Here is a 12,070-nt window from a genome sequence, read left to right on the forward strand (position 1 = left end):
TTTTTCCATCTCTTTCTTCCCCCGAGAGGGAAGAACTATTATGGTGATACCTTCTGTTGAATGAAGATACCTTATAGCCATATGGGTTATTCCTCTTTCTCCTAGTGAGGTTAAAACATTAAAATGCTTATGTGTGATCAAGGCTGTAAATTTTTGTAGGTGATTACTTCAGAGCACATCTGTTGATTCAGCACACCCTTATCAAATGGCTGACACTTTCATAAGCTACTTGTTCTAGAAGATTGCGAGGATGTATGAGCTCTATGCTGCTGCATTTATTAAGCTTGCCAGTTATCTCACATTAGGGCCCCACTGCACGCAACACAAACACAATCTGAATCCAGCTTTATGGATGCCAAGTTACAAAAATATTTTGAAAGCATCATTATGCAGAACTAATCTAATACATCATAAGAGCCCTCATTTGAGAGAAATCAATCTCTGATTGACCACAAGGGTAGAAATGCCTTGCAATCTGCTACCCATTTTGACCATCAATTAAGTCACTGAGAAAGTTAGTGGTAAATAGTAAAGGTACACTGGTATATGCTCGACATGTCTGGTGTAAGTGGTTTTGGAGGGTGAATAAGCTAGAATTTATTCCCTACCATGTCCATTACAGCTTCTTTGAACTTTCTGTATTGCTAAGTGAGTGACCTACTTCTTTGATCTAAAATTAGTGTGTGTAGCTCCATTTTTGAAGTGTTTCCAAGTATGTCCACTTTTGCACCCCTGCTGCTTGCTTTCATTATACAATAAGGATGATTGTTTCTCCCTGTAGCAAAGAAGGTACCAGGTTTGAAATTATTTTCCTGTGCATTGATCTAGAGGGAGAATGCCAGCAGTTTGGTAGGAGTTTAGCAGTACAAGTTCCCCTGACTTTTCAAATTGTATTCATACGCTTAAGAGTCCCAATATGCAGATGGGAGACCAGAATTTAATCTTTGTGGTTCTTTTTTGTTAGGATGTATTTTATAGTGGTATGTGGGAAAACCCAGGGGAGACACACAAATTCTTGCCAAAAAGTTATTTGGCTCTCTAAGGAAGTCTGTGTGAGACACTGCTTTCAGCAACATCAAAATGTAACTTCACATACCAGACTTCTTCATTCACGCTGCCAAAGGAATAATAGGATTACCCTGCTTTGTTTTGCTTTTTCACCCTGGCACTAAATGAACTGAAACTTGATGTGTGAGTCTCTGGAAAATAAGGTCAGTTGAAAAAGAGTTCATTGTCCTTTTATTCTTATCCTTCTTAGGTGTTCACAGACAAGTTCAGGTTTACCCAGAGAACCATGGCAGAAGGCGGATTTGATCCTTGTGAATGCATTTGCTCGCATGAACATGCAATGAGAAGACTGATTAATCTGGTAAGGATAACATGAGGATATTTGGAAGGGTGGTTATTCAGACGTTACTTCAGCTTTTGCAGATTTGCAGTTACTGATGCTTTGATTCTGCTTATTCAGTTGTGTGTACAGTTAGAATCTGTGTATCTGACTTTCTGGTGAGCTTTTGAATAGTTAATACAAATGACAGCTCTCTGTTGATTTCCCAGGGCTGCATTTTGACAGCATTGACGAAGTTTCTATTGAAGTGGTTCTTTGTAACCCTTTTGTAGTCTACATAAAAACAAAGAAACTACCCTGCAGACTCTTTGAGTTCAAAGTCATACCACATGTATGAAGTGCCACCTACTCGTACAGCAAGATAACAATCTATACATTTTCAGAACTAACCTTTAAAAAATTCTGAAGTTGAGAATCCAGTGATTTTTGAGTTCTAAATTCTCTTTCTTGCTATGTCATTGATATGGTTGAGCACCTTCAAGCAAGTTATTTTATATTGCTGTAACTGTGACCTCTAAAATAGCAATGATTATTTGCTTTTCACTGTCCATTGGAGAAAAAGCTACAAAGTGCTATTTTTTTTTTCTATGTTAAAGTATATATATTTTTTAATAACACTAACAATTGTGAACTGTGAGCAATTAGGTGAACTTGATAACAACTCTTAATTTGGTTAAACTGTTTTTTAAGATCATATTGAACATCAACTTCATTTGATGTACTTCCCCTTGTTGATTTTAATAAATTTGGTTTTATTCCATTTTCTTTCTTAGGGCCTAAATTAATGTCCTTTTAGGTTTTTCAGTACATCAACTGCTCAAGGCAGTACATGTGAAGAGCATCCTCTCTAGGATCAGATCCTTCTTCAAGAGGTTTCTTATCAGTATTTTAGGAAGCTTATCTGGAAAATATGGCATCCTATAGTCTATGATAACAGTAGGGCTAATGCGTAAGGCCCCAAAGAATGTACGTCTGGGAATAAGGAATCAATTTGAGTGCTTGCCCTTAAAATGAAACCACTTCCACGTGGATACATCCACAAAAGAGCAAACGTTTTAAACAGCCTTTTGCAAGAAATATATATAGCTTGTTCTTGCAGATGTGTGGGTTGCACTCATATAGCTCTGCTTCACCCTCAACATAAAATCCTGAGTGTCCACACTTTCTTGGCCTTGGAGTGCATTGTTACGCTATCTCATCTGGAGTGCAAGGGGAAGACCTTAAGGCCAGGCAGGTGCTGTGCCTGTGTGTGCTCTCAGGGAGCTTGGATGACCCTATTTGCCAGAATTACTCTGCTCAGAGTAAGCAGAGTTCACCACCCGTGTCCATAACACAGCACTGCAGAACCTGTGCCATTGTTTTTTCACATTGTGCCCCTGGGCCTATGCACACAGAATGCCTCTTCAAAAACACAGAGGCCACACTGGGAGCCAAAATACCCCAGACCAGGCTGTCTCAGTGGGAGGGCTACATCAATGGCTGCAGCAGAAGGCAAAATGATCCCCCACAAGAGCAAGAGGAAATGACAAGCACTTGTCATCTTATAGACCACAAGACCCTTGGGCCTCAAAGCCTGGAGTTGCCAAACAGCCCAGATTCGTGTAGTGGACAGCTACACCAAAGTCCAAAACGGCACGAAACAAACACAGCGTATCTGCATAGCCAATGTGCGTTATGGGCCTGATATCATTTCCCTGTGGTAGTTCTCTAGTGTGGTGCAACCAGTGCTCTTGGGTCTCAAAAGCTGTTAGAGGCTGACTCACTTTCTTATCGATGAACAGGCAACAGGCTTGTTTGGTGCTTGTTTGATGGAGGTGCAAGAAGTGAAAGGAATATGGGCCCATTTGCTGGTGTTGCCAGAATTGTTCAAGGTAGAATTGACTTCAGGAGGTCATCTAGGCCGACCTCACGCTCAAAGCAGGGTCAACAGTGAATTCAAACCAGGTCGTTCAGGGCTTTTATTCCAGGTGAGTCTTGAAAACCTTCAAGGATAGCAACTCTGCAGCTTCTTGGAGCAAGCTGCTCCAATGTGTGACAGTTCTTGTGGTAGAGAATTTTTTCCATCCACTGTTTTCGTTAAATGTATCGTACCCTCTGATGTACAGCATTGTGAAAAGCCTGTGTCTGTCCTCTCAGTAACCTCTTTGTAAGTACTGGGGGGCTGCTGTTAGATCCGCTCAAAACTCTCTCTTCTCAGGGCTGAACAAGCCCAGCTCCCTCAGCCTCTCTTTATAGGGCAAGTGTTCCAGCCCCTGGTGACCCTCTCACTTCAGTCTGTAAATGTGTCTTGAGGCGGGGAGAGGCGAGACTGGATGCAGTATTCCAAATATGGGTTTAAAGTGCTGAGTACAGGGGTGTAATTGCATCCTTACATACTGTTTAAAGGTCAATGCTACTGGCACAAGGATGTAGAAAATTGAGGCTTCTGTGGAGAACAGTTCTCTCTTCTGTGGAGCCTTTATGTCACAGCCCAGCCATACTAGCTCATGCTTCCCAGTTAGAGGCACAATTTCCAAATATTCTGAGCTCTCCCTGCTACTCTCATATGGACGCTCATACACATGTTCTTTCCCAAGAAGGATTTTCCTCTTCTCCTCAACATGACATTTGTGCCGTATCCTACAGTTGCATTGATTATGGACCTTGAGGCTTCTCAACACATGCTACAGTGGTGACAAAGGAACCCCCAGGACCAAGCTTCAGGAAGCTGGGAGGGAAAAAGTAGGGTGTGTGTTGGCTGCTCTTTCCTCTGAGGTTTGTCAGATGCAAATCTGAACCAGTATGGTTCGGACTTCTGACCCTCATTCAGCATTTTTTATCTTTTCATTTTTTGCTAGAAGATACCGACAGGCAATGGCACCAATCAGCCAGTTGTCTTTATGTTGTGGCTGGAGGATTTTGGGTATGAATGATGTAGGTGAGTTGTCTTAAAAGTCAGAAGACATGCCACAAAGGTCTACGAGATTTTGTACATGGGCTGCTCCCTGCAGCGTAAGGTGGGTGCAAATGGATCATCTGGAGGCACGCTAGTTCCTGTATAACCAGAGCATATCGTAGGTGCAGCCCCTTGGGCAGTCACAAAGACCAGTCTAAACAGCATTCCTCGGTAGTTGCAGGAATGGAGGTTATTGCTCAGTGTCCAGCTTCCCAAAAGATCGTACCAATTAGCACGTGAAACTTTGAGGAGTAAGGCGAAATGCCAGATTTCATCTGTCCTAAAAAGCAAAACAGATGCTTCTAAATATTTTTAAGAGCAAATCACTAGCTGGGATAATTCAGTGGAAGCTAGAAAGGAAAAGTCTCCGTCAGCAGCCAGCCTATCCTCAAGTAACCTGTTGCATTATTTTAGCAGGAGACTTGCTAGACTTTCATAATTACATCTGTAACTTTTATGCTTTGGTAAGTTTGCTTTCTAAGCTGCTGTTTTGTCACTCAATCTTACAAAACACAAGCAACCAGGAATTTTACTATTTGTTTTAAAAGGAACCCTTAGACATCGGTTCTGAAAGTTGCTGAACCCCCCAAGTCTCAATGGAGACTGGGTGCCCACTGTCTCTAAAAGTTGGATCTTCAAAACCTTTACTCCAAAACCATTGCGATACAAGAAAGCTAGGCAATCTGTAGTTGTTCAGCCTGTAGGGAAAAAAAAAATCCAAACATGCTGTATACCCAGAATAGTTCCCTGTACCTACTTAATTGTTGATTCTTTTTAACCTAGATAGATATAAAACATACCAGCGCACATCTGAATGTGTTATAGCTGGGAGTACTTGTCAAGATTTTGGAGCAAATTGTGTAACAAGGTGGTTGTAATTAACTCCAGACTGAGCATTGTAAATCCAGAAGTTCAGAGTTCAGATCAAATTTAACAGAATAACAATGTAATTTTAAGAGATGCCCAAGTGTGGAAATGTACTTTTAGGATTCAGTCCAGTAATGACATTGTGCAAAAAAATCCATGCCTGATGTAGACTTTAATAACTTGCATTTGGGTTAAAGTAAACTAATTTTTACAGATTAGTCTGTTTATACCTGTATAGAACAACACTAATAAGAATTAAGGCTTCTGCTAAGGAAGAAGGCATGATGTATTCAGTTATGACTGTTACATGTAGAGTTCAAAATACATATACCCAGGATTTCTGTTAGAGTTAACTGTATGGGAAATCTGAATGACGCTGCTAAGCCAAGGTCTGAAAGAGGTCAAAAAGTCTGACTCTACAACTAGAAGTTCTCGTTTTGATTTTCAAAGTGTTACTCTTAATTTCTACTTTAACTGGTGTATTTACTTTGATATTTGTAGAAAATGTATTTAGTATTCAAAGTACAATTTGTGGATGAATACATTATATTTTTAATATATGGTTTATATAGTTTAAATGCAGACTTCAGTTCATCTTGTCATTACAGTTAATGCTTATACAATGAAAAAAAAAAAGCTACTGTCATTTAAACTCTTCTTCCTCTCTGCTATTAGCAAAACCACAGAAAATTACAAACAAGAAAGCTGTTTGATTTTAAAGAGCTTAACTCTTACTAAGCTGCATGACTTGATTACTTTTCTGTCCTTCATTTTGCTTGAGTAAGCAGGGATTTGTTTTGTTGAGTTTTTTTTCTTCTTAATTTATAAGAAGATTTTCTAGACAGTGGAATGTACATCTCTAATGTGCATGATATTTTAAAATTATTTTTTGCTGCTTATTAGGTTAACTGGGAGATAGTGTTCCTACTCACAGTTCTTGTATATACATACTTAAGTGGCACTGAGCTCTCTATGCTGAATATTCTGTTATTTTCCTGAAGTGGATTTTTCAGGGTTCTGCTTGGTGTCAAAATATGAACATTTTGCATGTGGTAAACTTTTGTAGTATGGCCACTATAAATAATAAGCAAATATTGTGATTTCCAAATATTCCTAGGAAATCTGAAATCTTTGGCTGTGACTGCATAAATATAATGTCTAGTATGTAATACCCATGGCAACATCTGTTGTGATTTGGTGGTGTGTTGTAACAGTTTGACCACTGTGTGCTGGGCTCACTATTTACTCTATGGATATAGCAGATAATTGGGAACTTCCATAAGCGGAAGTAAGCATTGAAGAAAAATATCACAAGACTTTCCTTCCTCTGCAGATACACAAGAATTGTCAAGAGACAAAGATAGGTCTGTTAGCTTGTATGACTTTATCTCCTGTTCAGTCTCCTCCATCTGCAAAACTTACTTTGACAAGAAGAGCCGAAGTTTAAGAATTAAGAACAACAAATGACATCAAGTACTTTAATGGAGGGGACTCTGTCAGACAAGGGGTCAGTTGTTTGGAAGAGTCATGGTGAAGGACATTCTGTGGTATCCAGAGGAAATGGGTCCTGTCTTAGTTGTGGCAGAAGATATCAAATCTCTGCATAAGAATGATGTTATATTTAAATGGGTTTTTTTCCCCTTTTTCACTTCTTTTGTAACATAAAAACTGATTGCACTGTGTTACTCCTCCAGACTTCAGTGCTCTCTGAGTAAGCATGGCTAATCCATGGAGTGTCTTAGCCCAGGGCTCAGTCCAAGTCTGAAAACTAGACTGAAAACACAGTCTGTGTGGTAGCAGGGGATAATTATATATAGAGCATCTTCCATGAAGCCTGAGACCTGTGTGTGACTACTTCGAGTGGCCAGAAACGTCAAAGCAAGCCAGTAACACACATAACTTTGTATGATGTAAATGTCCTTTTTTGTCCCCTTCTGATAAGTATTATTTGCTTTACAGAAAGTGTGACTTAGAATTCTCTAGTATTTTCTATGAAAATGAGCAACATGTTCTTTAACCCAAAACATTTCTAAATACATAATACGAAAAGATTCATTTTGATGAACTGCCAGTTCTACTGTAGCAATTTGATGGCCTTACAGACCTCTGTGGGAATTACAATCTTGTGTTTTGTTCTTCTGTAGCTAATTGCAAAGTAATGGCCCGTGTCTAGTTATGTTGCTGTACCAGCAGGCTTGAATGTCTCAAAAACTCTGAGGGGTACAAAACAAATTGCCATTTATTTTAATCTTTCTTGTATTTTGAGGTGTCACTGGAATCTCTCTTGTGTTTTGAGGTGTCACTAGATTTTAATAGCAAAAGTTGCAAATTCTCAAACTATTTCAGCACAATTGATTCAAACACTCTTTTGTCAACGAAGTTTCCACATAATTCTCTTGGCCAGGTCATTTTAGAGTCTTACTATTATAAATTGGCATAGGCTGAAATAGTATCCAGCATAGCCATTAATCTTGGCTGAGTGAGACCTTGAGCAAACAGCACAGAATAAATACAGATGACTGAAATAGATCTGCGTTGTGTGCTGCAAATGGTTGAAAAGCTCTCAAGATGTCAACACAGCTAAGCTTGACCTAAATAGTCCCTCAGGCAACCAGCAAAAGTGAGTTACCCTACTAAAGTGGCCTTCTACTGAAAGCACAAGCAGAACTATACCTAATACATTTTTGATAATTTAAAGTGACCTTCTAAATGTGGAGGTTGCCCTGGAGACTTCTTACATATGTTCCATGGCACTTGCTTTATAATTTTTTTTTTTTAATAGCAGTTGCTACTGCTTCTGGTCTATTGCCCTTTTTAGCCAAGCAGTCCAAGAGCAGGAAATAGCATTTTACTCACTTGCCCTTTTTTTTTCCAGACCTGTGCCTTGAATTCCCAATTTCTTGGCATTCAAGCTTGTTCAAAAAAGACTTTTCCCAACGGAACTTTAGGTGACTCATTAGGACAAATAAGCTATCATCTTTCTGAGAGGCAGAGAGAAAGACTTGACGCACCTCCAAAGGCACTGAGCCAAAAGAATGAAACACAAGGTGGAGTGGCAGGGTGCGAGCCGGTTCCTAAGTGCTCTTGCTTCACTGACTTCCATTTCCCTGCCTTCACTGGATGCTCAAGGTGCTGGTGTTGCATAGGTTAAAGCCCCAAAACTGTACCACAGAATTCAAGCACTGCTCACAGTCTTTAAGCTAGAAATTAGTTCTAGATCAAGGAGTTTAAATGGAGACTATTTTCAGAGAGGTAAGTGGATGTTTAAAAAAAAAAAAAGACAAAAAAGCCATGAAAAAATGATGTCCACTCTGGTCAATATTCTGTGGAAACCATTTTTTTTTTCCTATAAAGGATTCGGTATCAGGACTTAACTGAAAGTTGAAGGTGCCTGTCATTCTTTGCATTTCCCATTCCTGAGCTTTGTAGTACGCTGGAAGCTGCTGCTTCTTAACCAGTGGGTTTTTTTTTTTAAAAAAAAACCAACCTCAGTCACACCTTATGACCATGTCAAAGCATGCATAGTGTGATAGAATTGCAAGCAGCGTAGAAAATTATGCATTGAAAATTCTGTCAGCTTGGTGTTCCAGAAGTAACTAATAGCTATAACCTGTATTATGAATGGCTGAACTGTGTTTGATGATCAGAGCTGTGTTGTAGCCATCTCATTTGAGGAAAAAGGAGAAACTTGTGCTTTTTCTCTCAGGCCACATGTGGATGTAATCAACACTTAGAGCAAACGTACTCATCTGTTGGGACTCCTAGTTCTAAGCCTTTTCCTCAACGCTGTTCATGTGGGAGTACCCTTTTCATTCGATAACATGCATCATTTTGCAGAAGATACTGAGCTGTTTGGTCAAAATCCCACATATATTCTGGTTTTGTATTTTAGATATAAGCTTGCTAATGCCCTCTTGGGAGATCTGTGTATGTTGTCCATGAATGTTTTCAGATGCCTCTGTAGTAATATTGTGTAATATTCTCTCTCATCCATTTGTTGTCTAGTATTTCATGTAGTCAGAGCTGCTCTGAGCTCCTTGTAATGATCCTGACTATCACACTGCTTCATCTTCTTTTCCCTGACTCTCCCTGTTTCTGCTAATTCATTCTGCTTTTCATTCACTGTAAGTAGGATGACAGTGATATCCCAGGTCCTCAAGGCCAGCAAAATTATAAAATGAAGTACCAATAAAAGTCATGCAATTGTAGGAAAGTGAGGGAACTGTGGAAAAGGAAGATCTGTATGACGCCAAGGTGGAACAGCAATCCCAACAGAAATGAGGAAATAAAGGGAAGAATGAGTTCTTGCCTGAGTCAGGGCTCCTATTTGCACAGTGGTCCCTCTGACTCGTTTATCTGCTGCATCTTTCTCCATAAAATGTCATATCTTTCAGTATGAAAGTTAATGTTCTCCCTCTGTCATAACTGGCTGATGGTTTTGGGTCTTAGGAATTGGTTTGTAATCTAGGAATATTATTCTGAAAGGTACCAACATCCTTCTCTCTTGTTTGCCATGGGAGAGAAAATTACTTGTCACCTCACAGGACCAAACTCCATATGTTTTTGCAGACTGTTATTCTGTCTTTGTATGAACAATCATTTATTTTAATTCTGCATATGCTCATAGAAAATGTAGGAGTGGGGAAAGCAGTGTTCACTTTTTCCTTGTTTGTTCCTCTAAGAGAAGCTAATGTAGTTCAAGAAATAATTTAATTCCATCAGTATGCCCTTCTTTTCCCCTTATTTTTCTTTTATTTCTCTTGGCCAGCTTGTAGCAGAATAATGCATGTAGCTGTCATTTTTTGCATCTTTACACCTGAACTTTACAGATAATGCTACAATTCAATTTGCAAGCTGGCTTGTATTCAGGACTGGCCTATCACAGAAATTTATTTATCATGTTGTTTACTAAATCATTTATATACTTTGGACAGAACAGATGTGGCTGCCAACAAAGCTTAAACAGTGATTTCATTACCCAGAAGCATGAAAACACAGTCAGGAATATGCCATGCTGTTGTCATCTTCTGTCATCATTGGAGACAAAACGCAGAGCTTACAACTGGTCTAAATTGCAAAAAAGTATTATCACAAGGGATGATATTTTTCCTCTTGTTATTGCATAAATTTTTCTATCAACAGTCTTTATGATTCCATTGTAAATTAACTTTTATTCATGGGATAAATGACTATATCAAGTTAGTTATTTGTCCTTGCTTTCTTACTTATCTACCCTTTTCTTTTCGTTGACACCATTATCTGTTTCTGCTCTCTTATCTTTGTACCTAATTTATATTTTTGTTTCACACATTTCTTTGGGCTTTCTTCCCTCACAATTTTTTATATGGAGGTCTTTTCCTGACCTGGCTCATTAATTTACTAATTTTCATTCATGTCTTTTCTGAGGACTTACTTCTGTTTGAGCTGTCTCAAAAGTTATTCTGAAAGGCAATTGTTTTAATTATCCCTACATTAATAATTTATTTTCAACTCATGTGCCATTCACACTAGACTTCATTGATTATTGTGTGGTATTCCTGCCACTAGCCCTGTTCTTCTTGTTTTGTTACACCATTTCCGGAGTTGGAAAGTGCTTTTGGACAGGGATTATGCCATTATTTCTTCTGAAAAATGACAAACCGATGAGCTGTCTGATTGCTGTCTTCCTGATATTTGTATGCTTCGTCTTTTTTTTTTTTTTTTTTAACTCTTAAATGATACACTTCAAAAGAAAAAAGTGTTTGTACAGGAAAGGAACTCTTAATCTTTTTTCAGGCAAGATGCTATTGACTTTAACTTAAAAAAATAAATGTCCGAGCAGAGATTGCAGGACCAGTCCCAGTGTTTGTGAGACTGTTGACCTCTAGGGTAGCAAATTCTGAAAACTCATCTGAAGAGTTTCAGGGAACTCCTCTGAAGAGGGAGCAAGGAATTAACGCAAGAAGGAGTTACTGTGAAGGTAGGCAGAAGTCTGAATTTCCTTCTCCACAGTAGCTATCTGTGATGAGTGGTAAATGCAAAGTAGCTTAACTTCTTTCATGGGAAGACTGAAATTATCCCAGTGGCTGAGGTCACTGTATTGGAAAAATGAGTTCTCTGTTTAGCTAGATAAAGTTGTTTCACTGGGCTTACTATTTCACTTGGACTTCAGTGATTTTGTGGAACAGCTAACATGCAGTAAAAGTTCACACCCTGTTTTCACCAGACAGTGGCATGTTTGTGTGCCCATAGTAGGCTTGCACATGAAAAAAAAAGAGACTTTACTTAATATAGTGTCTTCACAAAAAAGTTTCCAGAGGCTGAGAGCAGTGTCCCTTTTCTGTTACTGTTCACATTTTGTTCACAGCTGGGGACTGTGAAAAGTGGTGCCTCTCATTGCTAAAAACTGTGCAGACTCCTGTCAGAACACGGCTTCTGTTGTGAGACACAGCAAGACGCAGTCAGGTTTCAGGTATGCTTGATGCATAGATGCCGTTGATCCCCAAGATGGCCTGTTAAAACTGTACTTTATATGTAGTGTCAAAGGAGCAGGATCTAAACACTGTTGTGTAAGTGTGAACTGCAGCTAAAAGCTGTGTCTTTTGGAAAAAGAAAGAAAGAAGATAGGAAGAGCTATTTCAGATTTGAACTGGGAGCCATTTAAAATGTGCTGGTTTTATTTTTGCAATGCAAAATCTGAGTGTAGTGGAGAAAGAGTGAGGAAAAGCCCTGTTCTCTCTTACCTCTAGAAGTAACTTGGTTTATTTTTTTCTGGGCATTGTGCTGGGTTTACATACAAAAGACATCGGTAAGTGGACACGATTTGTTGTAATTCAGCCACTGGAACCTCCCAGTTCCAAGAAGTTATGAGGGGCTTCATAGAAACCAAATACTCGTATTGACCAAGAGTTCTTGTGGTGTGGGGATTATTAATTTAAATT

At 39.1% G+C, this 12,070-nt stretch overlaps 1 protein-coding gene across 3 annotated transcripts in view; it reads left to right on the plus strand.

The window, feature by feature from the left end:
• Positions 1–12,070, plus strand: part of SMIM14 (small integral membrane protein 14) — a 41,966-nt gene that overhangs the window by 14,332 nt on the left and 15,564 nt on the right. For all 3 annotated transcript variants that reach the window (XM_086747608.1, XM_086747607.1, XM_086747606.1), the window contains one exon: positions 1,259–1,369. In XM_086747608.1, the coding sequence (XP_086603734.1) occupies positions 1,295–1,369 (75 nt within the window). In that variant the 5' untranslated portion in view covers positions 1,259–1,294. The remainder of the gene's footprint in view (positions 1–1,258; positions 1,370–12,070) is intronic.

The sequence above is a fragment of the Chlamydotis macqueenii genome, chromosome 4 (genome assembly GCF_036417535.1).
Source record: "Chlamydotis macqueenii isolate bChlMac1 chromosome 4, bChlMac1.mat, whole genome shotgun sequence".
In the NCBI taxonomy this organism is placed as follows: Eukaryota; Metazoa; Chordata; class Aves; order Otidiformes; family Otididae; genus Chlamydotis; species Chlamydotis macqueenii.